Below are 22,729 nucleotides of genomic sequence, written 5' to 3'. Positions count from 1 at the left end.
AACAACCAACCAGCGGTACGCTGGTTGGTTGGTTGGTTGAACGGCAACACTGGCGGCACCCAGATGGAGTAGGTAGGCTGCCGCAGGAGGATGGCGCAGCGGGCTGCTGGCAAGGCCATTTGAATGCCTTAAAGAGTTCATGGGGGAGAAATGGCCAGGAGCTAGCACCGACGAGATCTATTCGTGGGCTGTGTTCCCCCCTCTGTCTGAAAGCGGAGCCAAGGGCGACCCCTAGCAACGATGGCTACTTTCAAGGGATGATAAAGCACAGTCTCCGTGACGCCCTAGATGGAAAGCCTAAAAATGACTGTTGCGAGCTGCCCTGCGTATATGACTTGAGCTCCAGTCGCATGCACTATAAAGGACATATAAGCGTCGTGATCTTGCCCATATCACGATCATCCTTTTCTGACAACCAACCTTGGTAAACGTACCTACTTATCGGAGAGCAGTCACTTCCCTACCCTATCTGGACTTCGTATTTCAGCTTCACGCCAAAACCACAACTTTCGTTCCTATAGCCCCTAGGGGTGTTTTTGCTGCATCGAGTAACAATGGAAGGTGTCATACCCAAGTTTCTCATTGAGTACAATTTCTCATACTACACGGTGGGCATTCATGCTCCAAAGGTGCTACGTCCTTGGGCTAACTTCATATGCCAGATTCCTGTGGCCATGCTCGTGGCATTGATTCCTCGTTTCGTCACCATCTGCTTCTGTGGGAGATTCTTCAATGGTTACTATCCAAGAGGCCTCCCTGACGATATTCAGATGCTTCCAGTCAATGAACTTAGCCCCAAGGTATGTTGTTTTCGCTACCTTCCAGCTACCCCTGATCCGCCCAGAACAATGGTACCGTTAGTAGAGAGCACATTGATAACATGTTTTGCTGTGAAATAAAGGTCCGCGGCCGCCTCTTCCGCGCCGACGCGGCGATGCAGAACTCCATCGAGAACCTGCCGCTCTTCGCAGCCGCCGTGGTGGCCGGGAACGCTAGCTACTTTCTGTCTGCTGCAGAGCTCAACCTCTGCTGCCTCACCTACCTGCTCTTGCGGGCGCTGTACATGGCTTTCTACGTCTTCTGGCAGGATAACCCGGCCTTCCCGGCCCTCACACGCACGCTCCTCTGGCTCATGGGCGTCGCCGTCGAGATGTACTTGTTTGAGCTTGCGGCGCGCCAGCCACCCCTCATGGTGGTACATGCAGATACGGAGCCGGCTCTTTTGACACAGCCGGGTACGCGGTTCTACATGACTGGCTCGATTGGCAAGAACGAGCTTTAGGAGCTATCGGTTCTCGAGTCTGATCCGCACCACCTAGCTTCATGTCAGTCTGGTGGAGAGAACCACCATGTGGTGATACGAGTATCGGGTGTCTCGGGGTTTGGATTTCGGGGTACCAAGTCGAAGGACATCTGTTCGCCAAATAAAGAGACATTGAGAAGGAGTTTGGAGAAATAATAGGACCAGTTCACTGTAAAGGGGTCCGACTCGACATGTAAAGCAGACAAGATTTAGAGCGAATGATAACGATCGTGTTGTTGTCTACCTGATGAAGTCTCAAAACTACCTATTTCCAAGCCAACCCAAGACGTTGCCAGTCAATCTTTACCGATCCTGGGTTCTCATTACAGACACTCGAAGTGCGTTGCCACCTTGTGAGTATATATCATAAGCAGACAGACACCCTCCACTTAAGCCACGTCATACCCGTCGATTTAACGATGGCCAGTCTACATCTGCATGCCGCCGGGCATCTCGTCCATCCCTAGAATCAGTGACAACATGGTCAGCACAACAGTCCTTGCTTCAGTTGAGAGAGACAGGGCAGAGTTGAAGGACCTATGAGTCGGAAAATGGAGACAAGAAGTAAAAGACAAGAACTTACAGCCATCGATGCTCTCGGTGACAGTGCTCTGGACCTGGCACTGGTTCATGGCCTGGACGTTCTGGGACTTGAGCGGGCGGCCGTTCTCGCAGGCCTGGAACATGCAGTTGTTGTCCATGGCCCGCTGGAGGGCGTCGTCCTTCCAGCCGAACAGGTAGTCGGCGTGGGTGCCGTAGCCCTTGCCGCCGAAGCTCAGCACGAACTGGCCCTGCATGTTATTGAACGGGGCCGTGTCCCAGAGCGTCTCGTAGGCCACCTGCGGCACGCGCACGGGGTGCGACGACGGGCAGGCCCCCGCGTTCTGGAACGCGTCCTTGGTCGTGATGTACATGTGCGACTGGTGGTCGGGGCTGTCGGTGTTCTTGCCGTCCCAGCATCTGTTGGTTTGGTTCCCGTCAATATAAGTGTCTAGTATAGTAGGATGGGTCGAGTGGGAGGGGCGCTCTTCAGTCAGACGTACGAAGGGAAATGGTGGACCGTCATGATACCGCCGGCACACTTCTGTGTGGGGAAGTCATCGAGCTCGGGGAACCGGGTCCCCTTGTTCTGCAGACAGACGAACTTGAGGCCGACGCCGTACTTGGATTCGGCAGTAGGGCTGCCGACGGTCATGCGGAATCCCTAGGTTTTGCAAAGATCAGTTTCGTGGTCCTCTCCTCTCTTTACCGTCTTGTACACTCACCTTGGGGAACGCGGTGATCTTCTGGTTGCCGTTGGAGAAGAAATCCTGCTGGGTGTAGTAGACGGTCATGCCGCCGTTGATGCCGTTGGGCAGGGCCGTGTTCTGCATGATGTTGACGCGGTGGTAGGAGCCGTTCTGGTGCTGGAAGAACATGACGGCGGTCCAGTAGTTGGAGAAGTCCTCGCTGAAGGTGCAGGTCGTGCACGTCGCCTTCTCGGCCGGGTCGAAGTCGGCCGGGTCCATGCTCGCGTTGAAGGCGTTGCCGCCCACGATCTGGTGCAGGTGTGCCGAGGGCACCTTGCCCGGCTCCACCAGCGGGTCCAGGCGCTGGATGCTCACGGTCGAGCAGCCGAAGCGCAGCGCGGCCTGCGAGGGCACGGCGAGGGCGAGGGACAGGGCTAGCCACCTCATCTTGGTGTTTCTCGTTTTCTTTTCTTGTACTTCTCTATGTGATGATGGAAACAGATGGATGAGTGAGGTTGTTGCAGTGAGTGAGCCGAATGAAGATTTCTAGAACTGTGTGGTGGCCTGATTTCTCGTTCTTTCCTCGTGGCGGGTTAAAGGGTAAATAGGGGAGCATCATTTAAATTTTTCTTTCTGCCGCCGAGGAGTGCCGGGCTATTGGTTGTGTACAGCCAAATGCCGATCGATTGCCAAGGCTTGTCTTTTTGGTCCCGGAGCTGTCACCTCTTCATGTGGTTAATATGACCGGGTTGTAACGTCCAATGCGAAACCTGTATCCCCGCACCCCTATATTGGACCAAATAGTCACTCGCTTCGGCACCCGGCATGAGCCACTGAGGATGGCTGGATAGGAACATTTTCAAGGCCATTCATCTATGAAGATAGGTATAATTCCGGCCTTTGCAAATATTGGTCTGGTGGCGCATGGCTTGGCGCACGTTTTCGTGTCTTCGGATCACTGGAGTTCATTTAGCAAATTCTTTCGTTTTAGGAAGGAGACAGTAATCAGCGGTCATCCCTTGTCTAGCAGGTTTGCACTTCTCAAGTCTCCCGTGGTAGTCCCCACCTAGTATAGCTTGATTGTGGTCTCATTAACAATATGCCCCCCTAACTGGCTGCTTGTGAGCATGTACGGTTATGCGGCTTGATACTGCAAGGCGCTGGAGTGTTGATCTTTCTGCCCAAGGCGAACCGTATTCGAAATATCATATGGGACTGCTCATATATCCCACAAATGTTGCCGGGTTTGTTACGTGCATACCCGGGGAGAACTGCGAAATCACGGGCTTTTCGAAATAACTTTGAGCGCCTCTGATCCATAAACGCTATCATACAACCCGCTGATCTCGGGTCCCACTTCGCCTTGCTATAGATTCCGTACATGTATTTACCCACGCATGCCCTTGAGGTGTCAATTGGTCTTCTTTCACAGGGCCGACGCATGTCAGGGCAAAGGCAGAAGGTGGAAATTGACCTGAGGCATGGAGCTTCCCGGTATCTCATCGACTGTTTAATATCTTCAATATCATTTATCTGCCAATTACACCCCCAATGCCTGAAACCAGTGGGCCCGGCCACCGGACGTATAAAAAATGAGAATGAACAAAACGAGAGGATCCTAGGAATGAAAGAGAAAAGAAAAGACAAAAGAAATAGGGGAAGAGTCATGGAATAAATGATAACCTGGAAAAGACATAACCCTAAGAGGGCTCAATACCACAACAGTACATTATGAAATATTGCAACCAACACCCCCAGTCCGAATGGAACTTGCCTTCAATCTCGTTACTTACCTTCTAGTCGCTAGCAGACTAACTGCTATACGAGATGGAATTCTTGTAATTCATAGCGACCCTCTCTTTGCTCTGTGATCACCTCCCCATGCATAATTCCGTGAATGTAGCTGTTCCCCAAGCTTGTCAGCATTGTACTTCTCAAGGTTTTCTTGGTATGAAACCTCAACACCTCCTTGGGGACATACCTTTCCCCAATCACCTGGTGGTAACTCTTCTCACTCTTGGAACCATCGTGTTCAAGATGGTCGGTGCATTGCCTCAGGTTGATTGGACAGCGGCCGCCCATCAGCGCGGACACCGTATCATTTGACTCCATACGTTCTGGGCCGATTCCCAGAAGCCCCGAAGCTGTGATGAACATACTCCGATTGCGCAGGTATGATGTTGCCTCTATTGACCTGCTGATCATCAGGTGAATCAGCTCCAGCTCCTCAGTACTGGAGGTGGGTGGGATTTTGACGCAGTCCTGGAGCGTAAGCGGCAGATCCCCTGGAAACGGTTCATCTGGCCGGAAGTTGTCACAGGACACCGCCTCGTGGATACATTTCGGTTTGCAAATGATCTAGGAAGAGCATTTTCCAAAGTTGAAGAGGAAGTCGTGGCGACCAAGGACAAGCGTTGGGGATCGGCGGGTGAACAGCACACACGGTATCTACGAAAACACCATGCAATGAGAATATCCTATAATCCAATGAAATAGCATAGGGGTACTTGAGACTGGATTGTTAGGGAAGCATTGAAGCACCTGGGCCGCACCTCTCCCTTATTCCACGGCTGTAGGCCTTTGCCTTTGGCCAAGCGATAGACATGGGCGCCAAAGAATGAAGCAGAATCAATCAGCTTCCAGTTCAAGCCATCCAGCGAATGCTTGGACAGGAAACATGGTACCCAGGTGGGCCGTTGAGGATCATCGTCCAGCGACGTAACAGCGTCATCGAGGTCTTCGAACACAGCCAAGTCCCTTCGACTATCGAGAAACGTCATGGCCAGTTTCGTGTACACCATGGCAAGCGAGCTCGAGTAGTCTGGTAGAATTGGGCTATTCAGGTCGCTGATGTCTGCGATACCCAACAAGGCAAATATCTTATCACGAGGGTCAGAAGCCTCGTAGCGAAGAGTAACGTGAAGTAAGACGGGCAAACTAGGTAAAGACCCGAGGAGCCGTGATCGCCTAGTAAAACCTGCAAAGACTGCATGTCGATATTTCGAGCTCCAGGCGATCTGTTCGTCACCTATGCTGGAATATGGGTACGTCTCCTGCTCTCCATTCAATGTAGATGTACTTTCTGCAATGCGACTCAAGATGCCACTCGTGACACCTTTAGGCGTAAGCTGCATGTAGCATCCGAATGCAAGAGACAGATGTGCATTCGGCGCACCATAAATACGAACACTCGCACCACCCAACGGCTGGCCTATGGGAAATCTCAGCTGGGAACTGGGAAAACCCCACTCCAACTTCGGGTAAAATCCCAATAGGCACGCTGAACCTATAAGAGCCCGAAACGTAAACGTGGATATAAGATGAGGCTGTGAACAAAGGGGGGTAACGCAATGCAGTGGCATTTGATCTGGGCCTGGCAAATGGCAAAGTATGGGCCTATAGCACACTGCCAAGTCATTTAAACGACCTGCAAAAGTCCGACTCCATTTGGAGTCCTAGCATTCGATGCATTCATCGAATGCATCGTCCGCCTGCTACAGGGCGGTACATGCTGCAAGAAAAAAAAATGACGAGGCTGTTAACAAACCGTGCGGTTGGTATTTAGCAAGAGGTTCATCTTGAATAAAAGGGTCATGTCACTCTCACGTATCTTTTTCCGCCCAGCCAGATACAGCGTATGAAAAATAATCATCGAGCGAGCAACTCCACAAGCATGACTGATGCTGAGGCTGAGGCTGCCGGCGATGCAGCTGGACAAACTAAATCAAGCGCACACGAGGAATTTCGAAAAACCCTGGATCAAATGACTGCGCCCGACACATCCATTGAGGAGCCATGGTTCTTTGATATGGAAAGTACCTCCAAGGTTCACGAGGAGGAGGCGACAGTCTATGCTAAAGGTATGAATCCTACATCGACTACAATGTACGAAGGTTCACCCAAGTGCAACTGCTGCATCAACTGCGTTCAGGAATACCCCGATGATGTCAATGAGAACATCGAAGCTACCGACGAAGTCCAGCAGCATGCCATCATCGTACGGCGAAAGAAGGCTCACAAGGTGTATTCTCATGAGCCTCTTGAAATCGACTCTATTGTAATCAATTCCCCCCTTGATCATAGCAACCTTGAAACGCGAAGTCTTCAGAGACCATCCAAGCATCAACCTTGGGTCGGAAAACTTTACCTTCACGAACCCCGTACGGGATTTCTTCCATCGATGGGAAGGGTTCACAGAATGTGCCGTCAAGGACGGAACGTCGGGAACGGGTGTTCACCTAAAGTTACTGCACGATTTGCTTGTACATGAGCTTGTACATGAGCTTGAAAAGCCGATTCTTCTAAGCAAAGGCTTAGTCAAGAGCGGCTTAATCAGTTTCAAATTTCTGTGGACGCTGTTCAAGCCAGGCGATGACGTTTACAGTCCGGCTCCTAATGGAGAGACCGAATCCATAAGGAGTCTGAAGTCGGCGGACTACTCGCAAGATGCGAACAAGGATATATATTACCAGCTTGTCTAGAATATGGTAGACTGGTACGGCGAATGGTTTGGTTTCATTGACCAAACTACTCAGATCAAGGACTTTGAGGGTTCGAAACGAATCACCGAGCTCGACATGTACCCCCTGCAACACTGCCCAAGACTAGAGGCAGTAAAGAAACGATGCTATCAGATTGGGCGACAGTTTGAGCAGCTCGCTGGTCTCCATTACGTTGCCTATCAGGATATGGCCTTGCGCCGGCTCCAGTATATGAATGTTGTTGACTACAACAATGAGACTTTGGTAAGTTTCGGTGTTTTTTTTTTTTTTTGAGAGCCTCGGGCTATACTGGTGCTTCAAATCTAAACTTGCCGTATCAAGCTGGATGAACGAGTAATGATTGACGCGAAAAGCTACTACCGCGAGGGGCATGAGAAACCGCGTCTACAGTCCCTCAACCGAAGTGTTGAAACATCGAAGCCATCTCGACACCTACAGTGACATCTTCGGTATTGGAGAGGACATGCATGATGCTAGTAATGGCACTGGAAGTTCGTGATGGCTCCGTAAGCCCCTCCAATTCAATGGCAACGCTGACATAGATTGCCTGCAGACCAGGATCCCCTTACCTATGACCAATGCTTGATATGCTCGCCATTTGTCAGAGGGTACGCTTTGAAAAGCAAACAATGGGTCTCCATTCTTGCCAGGAACGTACGCGAGATTGCATGGAATGAGGATGCATTCGATTGTCTCGTGCTACCCGAGGGCCACAAGAATTTTGTAATGGGATTTGCAAGAGCCCACATGACCGGAAAAAGCAAGATCTTCGATGATTTCATTGATGGCAAAGGTTGTGGAATGATCATACTTCTCAGCGGGCCACCGGGCGTCAGCAAAACATTGATGGCCGAGGCCGTTGCCGAGAAACTACACAAGCCCCTTTACACCGTGAGTGCCGGTCATCTCGGGCTCGAATCCGAGGGCGTCGAGGAAAGGCTGCGTAACGTGCTGCAGCTGTCCTAGATCTGGGATGCGGTAATTCTGCTAGACGAGGCCGTTGTGTTTCTGGAACGAGGCAATAGCCATGTCCTCAATCGCAACCGCCTCGTATCCATCTTCCTCTGCACCCTTGAGTACTTCGAGGGCGTGCTATTCTTGACGACAAACAGACTACAAGACTTCGACAGCGCCTTCGAATCCCGAATCGATGTCCGCCTCGAGTTTCCCGATCTTAATCAAGCCAGTCGCTTGCGTGTCTGGAAGAACCTGCTGGGGAAGCTAAAGCAGCCCGTCACGTTCACTGAGAATGAGTACAAAACTCTGGCCGCGGCCGAAGTCAACGGGCGCCGTATCAAGAACATCATCAAGTCTTCTGCGTTCATCGCTGCCGCAGAGGACGAGGAAGGTGGCGAGGCATCCTTGAAAATGAAGCACATACAGACGATGCTGCAGATCTCAGCGCCAAGTCAAGAGACGGGTCAGGTGGCGACTACTACCAGCTGGATCCAAGTGTCATGGGTGCTTGGGCTTTGGTATCAATGGAACGTGCGACTTCTCGCGTGGCTGTTGGGATTAGTGTGGTAAAGCGGGCAGGATCTAGTTGGTGAAGTCATTAAGGCTAAGGATTCCCTTGTTGACGTTGTCGATTTTACGGAGGGTCAAGTACATGCAAAGGATAGGGACAAATTGAAACGGTGTGTATCGCAGTGTTTCCTTGGGTAGCTCAGAGGTCTCTTTCAGTAATGATCAAATACCAGTCCTTCCCAAATCTTATGACCAACGGTGCCTTAAGGCAAATCGAAAGCCTCGCTGAAGTGAAACATGGTTTGGGACACACCACGTACGCTCGAAAGTCAGAAGCCCCGACTAAAGCGACTGCTTTGTTTATTATCTTTCTGTTTCATTTGATCATTCTGCGTAGCCATGAGCTCATCTACGTATCCTCTTGAACGAGCCCACCCCGCACATCAGACCTCGGAGGTTATCAGTGCGTATAGCATGGGGTGGTTACATAGTTCTCACATGGGTTCGGTCAGTTCATTGTCATACTCATACAAAATCATAAACTAGTCATTAGTCAGAGTTAGCTCCTTCCCTAGCCGTCCGACGACGACGGGCTGTTACGTGCCGCGTCTGTGTCTGCGGTCGTGTCCACGATGTTACCGTCCCTCTGCTGAGAGGTATTGTGAGGTGGAGAATCTGCGTAGCGACGCATCTTGGCCCACCTGATACCGCATCGGTTGCAGAGGTTGCGCTCGCCGCCGGGTCCGCGCCGCCACTCGGGCGCGACCTTGGTATGGCAGTTGACACACCCGGGGTCGCCCACGCGCTTCTTGGACCGCCGGGGCTGAGTGGCGCTCTTGAGGAGCCCTTCCATCTCGTCGCGCAGACTCTGGTTGGACATTTTGAGCTGGTGGATCTCGTAGCCGAGAGGCCCGCATCGTTCTGCGTCGAGGTCTTCCAGGATGTTACAATTGTCTTCTTCTGCTGCTTCCGTAGTGACAGACGTGGTGGCGATGTTGTACTTCTTGTTTCCGGGTGGCGGCGCTTTCCGCCGTTTGGCGTATGGTCGCACAATGCTACAATGGGCTAGAAGGTAGTACGGCCGCCGGCTGTCGCCCACAGCGCCGGGGTGGAGTACGACACACGCCTCTAAACGGTGGCCTCGCCCGCTGGTGAGCGCGAGTGTCGACGAAGCGACGCCTCCGGCACGTGCTGTGTTCATCATCGTTTCGAACTCGGTCCGGGCCGCGACATGCCGTATCAGAGCGTCCTGAAACCTGGTCCCCACTAGATCTTCGGCGGGCATGCCCAGGGCCTTTTGCGGGTTGTCGAACAAGTGCAGCACCAAGCCCGAAGTCGCCAGCTTCATCCACACGCCGTGTTTGCTGGAGTCGCCGACGCAGTGGAGGGCGCGGCTGCTCAGGCGGCTGATGGGCTGTGGCAGCAGAGTAAGGGTAGCCCAGCGCCGATGTTTATCACCTCGAATAGATCCGGTGCTTTGGAACCACGTATACTGACCCGATCGATGTTTCAATCGCATCGCAAGCTCCAAATCAGGGATCTTGGCGTTTTTCAGCTCCTTCATCAATATCGCCACGTCAGATGGGTGATACAGGTCGTTCATGGATTTGCCGCATAGCTCATTACCGGTGTAGCCAAGCTTCTCGTGTGATGCGGAGGCGTATACTATGACACCCCTCACGCTCAGTACTTGCACCAATGCATCCATGTTCTCGAGAAGCATATTGTTCCAAGACATCGTGGCTGAAGTTGAGTTATCATTTGCCAAGCCCTGGAGGTAGGGAAGAATGTTAGACAAGTCGTTCGGGGCGGCACCGCCATGATTTTCGGGCTTGTCCACGGGATCCATTTCCATGAGCTCGACGTCTTGGGAGATAGCAGTGCCACGTAGATTGAGTGCGGTGACCGATTGGCCTAGCCACCCAGAAGTCGAAGAAGAAATCGAGAGGTGCCTATTGGCGACCGCACTATCTCCACATGCATGCCAAGACGGCGCGTACGAGCTTGACTGACAACTGGCAGCAGGCAGGAGGGATTCATCAAACACGTTGGAGAAACCAAATACAAATCTTGAAGAGACGCCATGCGGTCCCCATGGGATAGGCACCAGTGCAAGGTGGTTGGTGAAGGCCTCGCCCGATTTCTTGAAGTTGATGATGGTGTGCTCCGTCTCGCACCGCTGACTGACCTTCTGCTTGAGGAGGTACGCAGAAGCGCTGCTAATGAACCGTCGAGGAGCGCCCGGGCTCACGAGGCCGTCGGGCGACTGGAGGAAGCGGCAGTTGTACCCTATCACATCCTCGCGCGTATAGCCGGTGAGGGTAAGGAAGCTGTCGGAGACGAAGATGACCCGGTCGAGAGGGTTCCCACGCATCGGTCACGACAAAGGGCCGCAGGATGTTCGCGGCGTCGAGGTCGATTTGTGGGTTGGGCCGACTTTCGAGCAGTCCCAGGGCCAGAGTGATGTCGAACGGCCATGCTTCCGGTAGGGGCTTGGGTAATGCTGGCTTGTGGCGGTGTGAATGGCAAGATGGCGTTGGTTGGTGAGAAGTATGACCCAATGTGCCCATCAAATGATGCATCATGGGAGGACTCGTCGAGAGGTAGTTGTGCACCATAAGGAGCAAGCGGCATGGGGATACTTCCGTCAAGGTAAGGGGTGTCTGCCAAGTCATCCCCTCCCAGCAGAGACTGGAAACCGCCAGCCCAGGAGCCAGCCGTGCTGGCGGCAGCAATGGAAGACCGCCTGACGTAGTCCACATCGGCCCGCTGGAAAGACGATGCGTCTGAAACACTGGAGCTTGGTGCGGCGACGGATATGCCAATGCCGCTTTGAGCTTTTTATCGTGTTAGTAAGCCTTTTCCCACTGCAATTGGGGTTGTGGAGCTATTGACCTGTAGGTGCTTCAATGCCATCGGGTTGACTGCACCCATCGGACGCCCAGCGTCAAATTGTCAATATTATGATGAAAGCGCTGTGAAGCATTGACGGACACTTCTGCATAGGCGCAGAGAGGGGTAGAGGCTGTATGGTCGATGGATCCGAGTATCTCAGAGCCAAAATTGGGTGTCAGCTATTGATGTGGTCGCGACTTGCGGTGCGGCTGAAAGCTAATACTTTCCATGCTCCTCAAAGAAGACCTTTGATGGCCGTCGTCTAACCGGCAATGCAATGTCTCGAGTGAGACCATCCTATTGGGGGAACAGTTTATAAATTACCACTTGCTAATGGAATTCCTTGTAAAGGGGCGGAACATAAGGTCGGTTGAAGTTTCAAACAATCCCTGGATGCTATCGCGGGCATTCCGCGGAAACGCTCCGCCCAATGCCGTGCAAGATGATGCTGAACTCGTGTGGCGAATCCAAACGTTTTAGGACCAGGGGATTTTCTTGCCAATTAACAAGCATGCCCACTGTGGGTTCGCTAACAGCTATCCGGTACGAGCGTGCGCACCTCGGCACCTACATCAAGATAAAACGAGAAAAGCCATCTCAAGGGACTTCGCCACTTAAGTGGATCGGGCTCTAGACCATGCCAGCGTGGGGTGACATTTCGGCTTCGGCCGTGCAGCCATGCTTTCCTCAACGTTTTGCGATCGGGGAAATTTTCCCATACTTTGCCCATCGGATTCTTGGGCGGAACAACATGGAATTTCAGATTTTGGCATCTAAGCCCCGATGACGAAGCTCCGCCTCTATGCAGCCACCGCGGACCGTTTACTCCCTTGGTGGGAAAGCGTATGTCCTTCTGATTGTCCAATTCCGGTGGTTACACCATCGAATTTCAGTCTTCACACACTTGCATTTTCCATTTGCCAGCAGAATCGCTGCAAACCTCCCAATGAACATACGGGTCGCATTTTCGAATGGCAGTTCTCCACCAATACTCAATCACTACAGATACTTATGGAACCGGACAGGTAACTATGATACTTCAGATTCCCACTCGGCGAGCTCGTTTATGCGGCTTGGGCATTATTGCGGTTAGTGACCGGACCCAGACGCCACATGGCAAAACACGTGGCGGAACATCTCGTTACACCCCAAAACCAGGATCAACCCCTCGGTAGTGCATGGGGCTATCTCTGTAGGAAAGAGGTAGGTAAGGTATCTACTCGCACGGATATGACCCCCGCGCTCCCGGCGTACATCCCGAAACGGGTTTTTGCTCGGAGAAAAGTGTGACCCAAGGCCGGCTTCTAGCTAGCAGATCTGACTAGATCACATCTCTAAGGCAAGTATGTTTCCTAGCGGCAACTGGTGTTGCTAAGGACTCGGGGCACAGTCTTGATCAGTCAATGATTCCTGTTGGTAGATGATGCGGACGTGGAGCATCACCGTCATCATATCTACGTCACTCATACCGTCTACCATTGAAGTCGAAATAGAGTAGTGGGCCATGCCGCAGGCTCGAACGTCAAATGCCGACGTGGAGGGACGAGCGCGCACAATTTGACTTCTAGATTACACGCCAATGCAGACAACGGACGACGGGCCGAACCGGAGCATCACCTCCCGTTCATATCCACTAACCATACCTCTTGAGGACACCTTTCCAGCCAGTTTCTGACTTTTCATCACCCCTACTACGAAATCTAACTGTAAGCAGAAATGCGATTGATTAGCAGAAGAAAGACGATTTAGCCAAGATCAGGTACATGCCTTGAGCATCAGCGTTGTCCTATTCTACCATGCACTAACAATACTTGAGCCTTCCTTTGCATGTGCTTCGTCTCAAAGCTGAGAATGTTTGCAGTGCTTGATTGAGTAATATCATCCTGATGTTTAATTTAAGTAGCAACCTGTCCGCGAAAACTTTAGCGAAGCTAGGTGTCTGCTGGACAGGCAACTCGACAACATCATCGGTGATGTCGTAGATACGATACTACAGATTGTAAAGGTCGTAGACCGTCCTCATAGTTAACCTACAGAGGCTCTATTACTACTTTGGCAAGGGTTAACGCCGGTTGAGACCCTTCTGGATACTCTTCGGCGATTCTTAAAGAGAAGTGATACACTGACTATGTAAATTTTGGTTAAACCGACTATGTATTGTCAACAGCTGTCAGCGGCTGCCATGCACGGTCCTTAGGCTACACTTATCTTTAGGTATGTACTTGAAGTTTCACATTGCCGGCGCCCCGACACTTGAAGCGCTCGATCGCCCTCACCACCTAAAAGGGTACAGCACCGAAAAGGGGGCAACACCAAAAAAACATCACCACGATACACTTTGCACCGATAGCCCCTTAACACTAAAAGGGGTGGGTGCAGCACCAAAAAGGGTGACAGCACGTCTCTTCTTGAAGGGGACAAGAAGTCCTCGCAACGATGACTGTGGCATTCTAACCGAGCCATCCCAGGACACCAGCCCCGATACCAACGAGAAATGGCAAGAACCCCCAGTGCTCCCACTCTCCACCCCCAAGTATATCTTTGAACACCAACCCATCGACCAGCGCCACTACACCGATGCTATGTGATTAGCAATGCACCCACTTGTTCTGAGACTGAAACGATAAGAATGACTCTGTGATTCGCATTTGGTATAAATTACTTAGCGCTCCAAGCATCAAGCCTACGCCCTGTGTTTCGCGGTGGCCGCGGTACCAGGCGGTCAGCAGCGTCAGGCTAATCACGACGTTGCGCACGCCGTACATGCGGAAGACTCCCCGGGCCAGCGCTTGATCTTGCGGGGTCTTGCCGAGTGGGAGACCATAGCCAGCGAGGGCCTTTTCTGGCGTAAAGAGGGCAGGCAGGCCGAATGCCATGGGCGCGAGGCTGAGAACGCAGCCCGCGTTGGACCATACCTGGGGTGGTGGCATCTTGGTCGGCCGGCTTGTTTGACGACAACAGAGGTTTGGCGTACGGTGTTATGTAGGATGGTGGGGAGTCTAGGTTATCTGGCTGGTTACCTGTCGCCCATTTCTGTCGTGTTGGCGGAGGCGTTGATGAGCGGTGGTAGGTACTCAAAGTATTGAGCAGAGACAGAAAGAAAGGACAAAGTTGAAGGGTGTTGGTTCTCAGGGTCTCACGCAAGCGCCAAGAGTGAGCACTACTATGGGCTAAAAGCAATCCCCTTTTTTGAACCCCGCTAACGCCGCTATCGCCGAACATTGCATTCAGGCCCAGACAAAGGTCGGTTTTCCGGAACATGGGCACATTGATTCTAGACAAGTCCTATTCTGCAACACGTCTTGATTCTCCCCATTATCGCACCTTTGACGTTCAGTCAATAACAGTAATGCGGTTCATTCGCCCGGCCCTTAATCAAACGCCTCTTGATCTTCGCGCTTTCTCTGCCATTCCTTCAAGTAGAATTAGTCCCCTAAATATCGTCGACCTCCTCGAAGATCTTGCCGATTGCCACCTGGGCCCAGTCCTTGTTCGTCTGGAGCTTAGCCTTGTAGGCCTGATGGATGTTGTTTATCTCCACCTGGTGGCTTTCTCTCTCCTGCTGGAGCTGCTCATGCAGCTCTGCAATCGTCGCCTCATGATTGGCAGAAGTGGCATCTTGATGGGCAGGGGCAGATTCCGGGGAAGCGAGAGGATAGTCTTGGTGAGCGTTACTGGGCTCCTGGTGGTGAATCTCGCCGTCGTTGTCGCCGTCATCCTCGTCGTCCGATGGCAAATCATAGCCCTGCTCTACCTTGGCCTTTTCGTTGTCGTCCATCGTTGCACCATCGTGGCACTGAGCGAGATGCAGGATCAAGGTGGCCTCGTCTTTCATACTGAAGCGCGAACGAAAACAGCCCTTGATGTAGCAGACATGGCTCGAAGGGTTCTGATTATGCACCATGTACTCGTGACGAGGGACCCCGTCAGACCGGGCGAATCGGTCGGCGCAGAATCGGCACTTGTAAAGATACTGGTGGCCTCTCAAGTGGCGGCTGCATACCAAGATGTTAGCATCATTGAACTGATGATCGTTAGGGAATGTGTACTTACTCCCTGTCCTGGCGTGCTTGAACGTCTTGTCGCAATTCGGGCAAGAAAATCGGGTGTTCGCGTCGACACCGCTGCTGCCAGCTGTGGGACTCGCCGGGGTAGGTGTCGGCGCTTCCATCCTGACTTTTCGGTCTGATGTGTGCTTTAGTAGGCGTTCTAGTCTGATGCGATGTTTGAGTTTCACACCTTTGCTGGCGGAGGGATTGGGTTCGGGGTTGAGATTGGGCAAAGTTGAAGGTGGCCGAATCTATGGGTGAAAGAAATCGAGGGTGGACAACATTGAATGTAAGATTTTTGTTATCAAGTGAATGCTCGGGGCGCTATAGACCTACATCTCACGCATCGTTCACTACTTGGACCTGCTTCGGTTATAACGTGCTACATCACAATTCAGTGTCGCTGGCCTCTGGGGAATTGTGCGGGGAGCAGCACTTTTCACACTCATAGCAGAAGCAGCTGTACACAAGGCAAAAGTTGTGGATTCAGGTCTTGGGCTACCTAAAGCACTGCTGAGGGTTCTATTACAAGACCAATAATTCCAGCACATCCCTGTGAATAATCACCTCAGAAGGTCCTGGTATTCTTCCCACAGCATGTTTATGGGATACCCTGACGTCGTGTCTGTGTCCTAAAACACCATTTTCATCCAGTCCATGGTACAGTACTCCGTACATATTGCTCCAGTCTCTATCCAGTCCGTTAGACTGAAGATTGTTTCCGTATCTGACCAACAATTCTTGGTTGGATGATTGTCTGTTGATGCTTTACTTCTGTTCAGGAAGCTTCTTTATCAACTCCGAAATCTGAATCCGGTGGGAGTTTTGGAGATCGGTGATCTCCTTGAGATGATCACTTCGTTCCTTATCAAGTTCATCTTGGACGATTTTGAGTTGGTTCTTGTAGTGAGACAGCGTCGCATAGTCACTGTAGCCATCCTTGTTGTCGTTACCCGACTCCTCTACAGAGCGGCCTCCTTCCTCAGTCATCGGGACGTCGTCGTCTCCTGGCTCACTGTGCTCGTCGCCTGACGTCTCGCCAGTCAGCTGGATGTTGCTGCTGGCCGCGGCTTGTTCGTTAATTCTCAATTGTCGCGCTTTGATGTGAGCTGGTGAGGTGGATAACGAGGTAGGTTTTGGTGTGGAAAGCGAGCCCGTCTCGGTCACAGTCCGGCATGTGACACACGAAAGGTGATGTGTTCTTCTTATGCACCTGGTACAGGTGTCTCGTCAATAGATCGCGTCTGCCAAACGCCATGCCACAGGTGCTGCATTCATGCTGCTTGTCGTGAATTTGCTTGTGCTGTCTGCCCGTGTATCAAAGATTAGCTTGCATCAAAAGCGAAAGTGGATGGGCAAGGTGCACATACAGAAGTGACTTCTTCGAATACAGAACCCTGCTGCATGTCTGGCATACGTATCTGTTACTTGTGCCAGCGTTGCTGCCAGTCGCATTTCCGGCTTGGTTTGGCGGTGCCATTATGGCTTCGCTGGGTTGCTGCTGAGAATGCAGTGGTAAGATGGTGTATGTTCTTCTTTTAGTGGTGGTGGAGAGATGTTGTATGCATCCTCTTTTGGTGGTAGTGGGGAGATGGTCATTAAATAAAAAAAACCTTGCTAGAAGCGAAAAGACAAGGGATTCGGAGGAAATTAAAATTCTTGCAGCATAGATTGGGTTCCCTGCAACTGCTATTGATGAGGCTCATATTTACTTAGTCTACACCAGCTTCTCTGCTTCAGCTTAGCGAGCCGATCCTCCAAGCGCTGTACCTTGGATTGGTAAAATCTATAGATATTCTCCATCTCCATGGCGCACTTAACTCGCTCTTCTGCAATTTGGTCTTCGAAGAGCTTGGTTTGGCGAAGTCGATCGTTAAAGGGCTCTTGAAGGTGTATCGAGGGTTGATGACCGCTTTCGCTAGCCTCGTTCTCTTCATCATCCGGTCTCGCTGCAGAGCTTTCTCCTGCCTCGGTCATCTCGATATCCTCCTCCGATCCGCTCTCTGCTTCGCTCGAGGATTCTCCAGTCAGCTAAATGCTGCTGTCGGCCGTGGCTTGCTCGTTATCCGCGAGCGTGGCTGTTTGCTGGCACTTTTGAAGGTGGATGACGAGAAGGTCCTTTGTCGTGAGTCCCAGGCCGGAACGAGTGCAGTCCGCCATGTAGCAAATGAAGTGGGACGTGTTTTTTCCATGTTTTGTTTGCTGGTGCACCTTGACTTGATCACCTCGGGCGAATAGCTCGCCGCAGTCACTGCATCTGTATTGCTTGTTGTGGGTTTGGTTGTGATGTCTGTGTATCAGAAGGTCAGCCTGTTTCTAGAACGTAGACGGATGATCATGGTGAACATACAGGAGGGTCCTTTCCGATTTGAGAACCTGGCTACAAGTCTGACATACGTAGGCGTTGCTGCTGCCTGCAGAATTTCCCGCTGTGTGCAGCGATGCCATTGTCGTGTTTCTGAAGGAAGCTGTGGTGAATTCTGTCTCTTTGATAAAGTGGGAAGCACAGTGGTGAGCTTGGCTGCCCGGTTTAGTAAACAGAAGACGCTATAGTGCGGTGCAGGAGGGTGTTTCAGGTGTCTTCCTGAGTTGGTGGGGGTGGAAGGATGGGTGTTTAACAAAAAGGTCGACCAAAAGTGGGTAGGGGAATGATTCAGAAGACGTGAAATAAATAAATTTATGAAGTTCGGCCTTTATAACTCTGTGCTATAGCTCACATTTGTTTGACAACAGCATTAGAAGCTTATTACCCTCCTACTCCAAACGAAAATGGGTCAGGTACGTGCTTAACGTCTAGTCATAGCCGCCTGGTATTGCTCCTTTCGCTTTTTGAGCTTGGCTTTGTAATTACATTGTATGAAGATCCTCGATCTCCGTTAATTGTCCGTCGCGTTGTTCTCCCAACTGCCCCTGAAGATGCTGAATCTGAAGCGCGGCAGCGGCGAGCCTCTGCTCCAAGTCCTTGATCTTCTCGGTTTCGGCATCCCTGTTCACCGCCTCTTGATCCGCGATGGAATCGCCCTCCTCGCTGGAGTCTTGGTTTTCCCAAAGTATGCGAATGCCTGTCATATCATTTTCCCTCATCGTCGTGGAACCGGGATGGCGTTGCCGTAGATGGGCCGCGAGGTCTTCCTCGCTCGCGAACCCTAGGGCTCCTCTATAGCAATTCTCCAACCAACAAATAAAGGGGGTATTAGTGTTGTACTTGAGAGAATAATGGACACGAAGCTGTAAACTACTATCGAAATTCCGGTCGCACTCGGAACAGGGGCTGTAAAGGCCACAATATTTCAGGTGCTGCCTGCATGACCACATATTAGTTCTCTGTTTATTCTTGACTCCTGTCTGTTGCAGAAGCACTCAATAGAAAGTGTGCACCTACAGGAGACCTCTCCTGCTCGTAAACCACTTGTCGCAGTAGGGGCAGGGAGGGTAACCGGTCGGGTCAGAGTTATTGCTGCCGCTCGCCATGGTTGATTCCTTGATCTGTGGCTAGAAGGCCATGCATGGAATTAGTGGCGCAATGAGTGGTATCTTGTATGGTTGAGTGTAATCGGCTATTGCTGGAGTTGGACTGCCATGGGCTGCGTACTGCTGTTCTGAGTTGTGGAGGGATGACTGGAACGCGGGTCTGAAGCCCCTTTGGGTGCCATAGCTTGATCTTATTTCATGTCAGCAGCACCAACTACTCAGGACAGTTGCATCGGACACATTTGCCTGTTTGTACGATATCATATCGTAACAAGCCTACCTGTTTGCCCAGGCAGAGGGATACAACCCTGCTTGGGTGAAGCAGTGACGTGAAGGCATCACGCGGACATTAACGACACTCCAGTAACAAAGCAGACAAATTAGAGTCAGACTCATTCCATTATCCAGCACTATAACAGTGCGTGCCAAATTAGCAAAGCTTTTTACCCGTGAGAGTTATTCAACTTAGACTTGGGCCCCGGTCATTATCGTCAAATCCAGCCCAGCATCGCAAATGCTTTCATCCTGCTAGTTTACAAAGGGATGGAGTCGTGAACTCCCTTGATTTTCTCCCAGACTTGCTCCATATCCTTGTATGTTGCTTCCACCATGAGCTTCTTCAGTTTTTCTCTGTACATTTCATGGATATCGGCGATTTCCAAGTTGTGGCCTTCGCGCTCCTCTTCCAGCTGCTCTTGGAGGTTGAATATTTCCGTCTCGTACTCATCGACAGACTTGATAAAATAGTCGTCGCTGGCCCCTAGGTAATCGCCGCTTGAGTCATCGTCGATGTCTGTCATCTCCTTATCTGACCCTCTGGCGCCATTGCTTGGGGCGGTGGACGAATCATCCCGCGACGGTACTGCCTCAGTCAGCCGGGCGGCGGTGTTGTCCTCGAGGCTGGCGCCCTGGTGGCTGCGGTGAAGATGTTCCACGAGCCCATCGTGGGTTGTTAAGCCGTAGCCTCTGCGGTGGCAATCTGTAAAATGGCAAACATGTTGTGTGTTAATGCCATGGTGGAAGAATCGGTGTCTTGCGACAGAATCGGCTCTGCTGCATTTGACGCCGCAGACGTCGCAAGAGAGCCAGTCATGGCCGGCTCGGTGTCGCCTACATATCTTGCTATTAGATTAGCACTTTCTGAACCGCGTTCTCGTGCCGTTTTCATATCGTTTTCACTGGAAGCTCACTTACTGAAGTGCGTTCTGGCTCTTGACTGGCATTTGGCAGATGTCGCAGAGAAAAGCATTGTCCGACGCGGCGGTGTTGCTGCCGCTAGCCATGTTTCCAGTGGTACTCGAGAGTTCTGGCAATGGGTATTTGTAGGAGTGTTGAGAATCTGACACGACGTGAATTTACCCCAATGAAGTTTACAAGGCGTGAATTCCGGGCAGTCTGGGAGCTTCTGGATCTCATTGAACACCATTGAACTCGCCTGTGGCCCTACCTATTAGGGAGCATTGCCGCTAAGCCGAGCTACCTTTCAGCGGCACAAGCTGCAATTGCTCCCTGTAGAGTGGATGTATCCCCCAAGAAAGAGATTCCCGTCAGTGAATGCGCGTTCAGTGACACCTTCCCATAGCCTGGTCAATCCATCCTTACTGTAGACAAGTTGTCCAGCGCAATCACCGGCGCGGATAGGAGTTGCAACTGACGTTTGGCAAGTGCCGATATCACGGCGATAACGATACACGGCGGCCCGACAACCTTAAGCAACGCGGAGGCCTGCTGAGGCGATGCCTTCACGTTCTAGATTCCGCAGTGCAATAGCATCTCGCAATTCCCACTGGGAGTTGCCCACGGCCCCCCAGGAGCACGGCGACTCCAGGGGCATGGCGTATCGCATCACCATGCAAGCATACCCGGGCAGCTACGCATACTTTTACAGCGGCAGTACGGCGTGCAAGTCCTCGTACTCTAACGTTTGGCACCTAATCGTTGCGCAGTTCATATATGATGAGTACAAGCAACGATACGGATTGAGAGGCAAAAAGAAGGCTCCCATGGATAGGAGAGAATCAATAATTGTGTGATATATAATTTGTCGCAGTGTAGACAGGGGTCAGCCCCTGTTCAGTAATAGCGTGCTATGCTAGCTGTTCCTTTTATGTATATATAGCACCTTAGGTGCTGCTCTCTTTTGTTAGCTTTCTCTTCTTTCTAATACAGCACTTCATGTATCATCTGTTGCTCTCGACCGTGCAACATAATTATACCATAGTTAAGGTCCAACGGGTCGAACAGCTTCAGAATCGCGGAACATATAGCCGCTAATTATATCCATTACACTATAAAGCTGTATAAAGATTGCTTTCTGACTGGTTCATGAATTTGGTCATATCTCGTAAACACAGTAGTCAGATTTGACTCCCTCCCCAGCTCACACAAGCTCAAACACCCCCTTTCAAAGTTTGCTTCCCGCATTCTTCTTGACTACATCCCCGGCCGGGCCGTCCTTCGCAAACATCTCGCGCAGGTCCCCGACGATGGCCTCGGGCTTCTCCCAGGCCGGGAAGTGGCCCCCGCTGGGGTGGGTCTTCTCAAACACCACGCGGCCGCCTGCGCGGGTCCAGCTGCTGGGCAATGAGATGACGTCCTTGGGGAAGTGTGAGAGACCCAGCGGGACGGGCTGCCAGTCGATCATTTGGTCTTGGGTCATCTGGCCGGGCCGGGTCGCCTCGCCCCGGTTAACGCGCGCGAATTCGTAGTAAATCCGCAGGCTGGCCGCGGGCCGGCAGTGCTGAACCTACAAAGACGGAGACGTTAGAGCTAATGCAAGCCACCAGAAGTACGAAAGAGATTGAAACAAATGTAACTTGCCAGTAAATGCTAATCCATGTCAGAATCTCGTCGTCAGTCCAGGGGTATCCATCCGTCCAATCATGCAACTTCTCATAAACCCAGCTCAGCAGCGCGACCGGACTATCCGCCAACGCATAGCCGAGCGTCTGCGGCTTCGTCGACTGCACGGCCCCGTATCCGCTCCCTCCTTCTCGAACCAGGACGTTCGTCCAAAGCCCTCGCACTCGTGCTGGCTGTAGGGCGTGACGCGGTGCTCGAGCGCCAGGAGCGGGTGTTTCAGCCAGCCCGGCTGGCGTGCGAGGTCGAGGTTCAGGTGCGTCGCTTTCACGTGCTGCGGGTAGTGCGCCGACAGCGCCCGCGAGATGAACCAGCCCCAGTCGCCGCCCTGCGTCACGTACTGCGCGTAGCCCAGCGTTAGCATCAGCTTGTGGAGGACCTCGGCGTACTGGTCAATGGAAAAGCCGCGCTTGCTGACACCGCCCGAGAAGCCGTAGTTGGGCAACGACGGCACGATGACGTGGAAGGACGGATGATTGTTGCCGGTGCTGGTACTGCTCTGGGTCAGGGGGTCGATGAGCTTGGTGCCCTCGTAGATGCTGCCGGGCCAGCCGTGGATGAAGAGCAGGGGATGGCGTCCGGGTCGTCGCTGCGCTGGTGGATGAAGTGCACGTTGACGGGGTCGAAGCCGTCGGCCTGAATGTCGGTGGTGAATTGGGGGAACTTTTTCAGCTCGGCCTCGGCGCGGCGCCAGTCGAAGCCCGCTTGCCAGTGCTTGGCTAGGCGCTTGACGTCCTCTAGCGGGGCGCCGAGGTCCCACTCGGCCGCCTCTAGCTCGTCGGGGAAGCGCACACGGCCTAGTCGAACCTTGAGGTCGGCGAGGTCGCGCTCCGGCACGGCAATCTCGTAAGGTTTGATATCGTCGTCCATTGTCTTTATCTTTTCCTTTCGGGTGAAGTAGCTTGATGTTATAGAGATAATAGTGTCTTTTATACGATAGTGATGTTGAAATAA

At 52.1% G+C, this 22,729-nt stretch overlaps 12 protein-coding genes across 12 annotated transcripts; 2 read left to right on the top strand and 10 right to left on the bottom strand.

The window, feature by feature from the left end:
* Positions 1-554: 554 nt before the first annotated feature.
* Positions 555-1,282, top strand: PG994_003128 (uncharacterized protein; the record flags this gene model as incomplete). The annotated part of the gene is made up of 2 exons (XM_066854537.1): positions 555-800; positions 902-1,282. 2 exons carry the CDS (start codon positions 555-557, stop codon positions 1,280-1,282), a joined length of 627 nt encoding a protein of 208 aa, XP_066720392.1.
* A 449-nt stretch (positions 1,283-1,731) lies between these two features.
* Positions 1,732-2,979, bottom strand: PG994_003127 (uncharacterized protein; the record flags this gene model as incomplete). Its single annotated transcript, XM_066854536.1, has 4 exons — positions 1,732-1,766; positions 1,887-2,263; positions 2,347-2,507; positions 2,569-2,979. The coding sequence occupies 4 exons, from the start codon at positions 2,977-2,979 to the stop codon at positions 1,732-1,734; spliced, it is 984 nt and encodes a 327-aa protein (XP_066720391.1).
* Positions 2,980-4,890: 1,911 nt separating this feature from the next.
* On the bottom strand, positions 4,891-6,109 carry PG994_003126 (Ankyrin and HET domain protein; the record flags this gene model as incomplete). The annotated part of the gene is made up of 3 exons (XM_066854535.1): positions 4,891-4,980; positions 5,085-5,660; positions 6,080-6,109. 3 exons carry the CDS (start codon positions 6,107-6,109, stop codon positions 4,891-4,893), a joined length of 696 nt encoding a protein of 231 aa, XP_066720390.1.
* A 96-nt stretch (positions 6,110-6,205) lies between these two features.
* Positions 6,206-8,561, top strand: PG994_003125 (uncharacterized protein; the record flags this gene model as incomplete). Its single annotated transcript, XM_066854534.1, has 5 exons — positions 6,206-6,589; positions 7,014-7,277; positions 7,356-7,437; positions 7,588-7,925; positions 8,001-8,561. The coding sequence occupies 5 exons, from the start codon at positions 6,206-6,208 to the stop codon at positions 8,559-8,561; spliced, it is 1,629 nt and encodes a 542-aa protein (XP_066720389.1).
* Positions 8,562-9,072: 511 nt separating this feature from the next.
* Positions 9,073-11,083, bottom strand: PG994_003124 (putative white collar 1 protein; the record flags this gene model as incomplete). The annotated part of the gene is made up of 2 exons (XM_066854533.1): positions 9,073-10,831; positions 10,872-11,083. The coding sequence occupies 2 exons, from the start codon at positions 11,081-11,083 to the stop codon at positions 9,073-9,075; spliced, it is 1,971 nt and encodes a 656-aa protein (XP_066720388.1).
* Positions 11,084-13,846: 2,763 nt separating this feature from the next.
* Positions 13,847-14,326, bottom strand: PG994_003123 (uncharacterized protein; the record flags this gene model as incomplete). The annotated part of the gene is made up of 2 exons (XM_066854532.1): positions 13,847-13,965; positions 14,059-14,326. 2 exons carry the CDS (start codon positions 14,324-14,326, stop codon positions 13,847-13,849), a joined length of 387 nt encoding a protein of 128 aa, XP_066720387.1.
* Positions 14,327-14,829: 503 nt separating this feature from the next.
* Positions 14,830-15,567, bottom strand: PG994_003122 (uncharacterized protein; the record flags this gene model as incomplete). Its single annotated transcript, XM_066854531.1, has 1 exon — positions 14,830-15,567. One exon carries the CDS (start codon positions 15,565-15,567, stop codon positions 14,830-14,832), a length of 738 nt encoding a protein of 245 aa, XP_066720386.1.
* A 646-nt stretch (positions 15,568-16,213) lies between these two features.
* Positions 16,214-16,435, bottom strand: PG994_003121 (uncharacterized protein; the record flags this gene model as incomplete). The annotated part of the gene is made up of 1 exon (XM_066854530.1): positions 16,214-16,435. One exon carries the CDS (start codon positions 16,433-16,435, stop codon positions 16,214-16,216), a length of 222 nt encoding a protein of 73 aa, XP_066720385.1.
* Positions 16,436-17,476: 1,041 nt separating this feature from the next.
* On the bottom strand, positions 17,477-17,893 carry PG994_003120 (uncharacterized protein; the record flags this gene model as incomplete). Its single annotated transcript, XM_066854529.1, has 2 exons — positions 17,477-17,735; positions 17,796-17,893. 2 exons carry the CDS (start codon positions 17,891-17,893, stop codon positions 17,477-17,479), a joined length of 357 nt encoding a protein of 118 aa, XP_066720384.1.
* Positions 17,894-18,292: 399 nt separating this feature from the next.
* Positions 18,293-18,529, bottom strand: PG994_003119 (uncharacterized protein; the record flags this gene model as incomplete). Its single annotated transcript, XM_066854528.1, has 1 exon — positions 18,293-18,529. One exon carries the CDS (start codon positions 18,527-18,529, stop codon positions 18,293-18,295), a length of 237 nt encoding a protein of 78 aa, XP_066720383.1.
* A 920-nt stretch (positions 18,530-19,449) lies between these two features.
* On the bottom strand, positions 19,450-20,199 carry PG994_003118 (uncharacterized protein; the record flags this gene model as incomplete). The annotated part of the gene is made up of 2 exons (XM_066854527.1): positions 19,450-20,026; positions 20,111-20,199. 2 exons carry the CDS (start codon positions 20,197-20,199, stop codon positions 19,450-19,452), a joined length of 666 nt encoding a protein of 221 aa, XP_066720382.1.
* A 1,121-nt stretch (positions 20,200-21,320) lies between these two features.
* Positions 21,321-22,645, bottom strand: PG994_003117 (alpha/beta-hydrolase; the record flags this gene model as incomplete). Its single annotated transcript, XM_066854526.1, has 3 exons — positions 21,321-21,662; positions 21,840-22,364; positions 22,388-22,645. The coding sequence occupies 3 exons, from the start codon at positions 22,643-22,645 to the stop codon at positions 21,321-21,323; spliced, it is 1,125 nt and encodes a 374-aa protein (XP_066720381.1).
* Between the last annotated feature and the right edge of the window lie 84 nt (positions 22,646-22,729).

Source organism: Apiospora phragmitis, assembly GCF_038363925.1.
Source record: "Apiospora phragmitis strain CBS 135458 chromosome Unknown utg000003l:1.0-2676785.0:1.0-2680665.0, whole genome shotgun sequence".
Lineage (NCBI taxonomy): Eukaryota > Fungi > Ascomycota > Sordariomycetes > Amphisphaeriales > Apiosporaceae > Apiospora > Apiospora phragmitis.
This window is presented reverse-complemented; position numbering and strand designations above follow the sequence as displayed.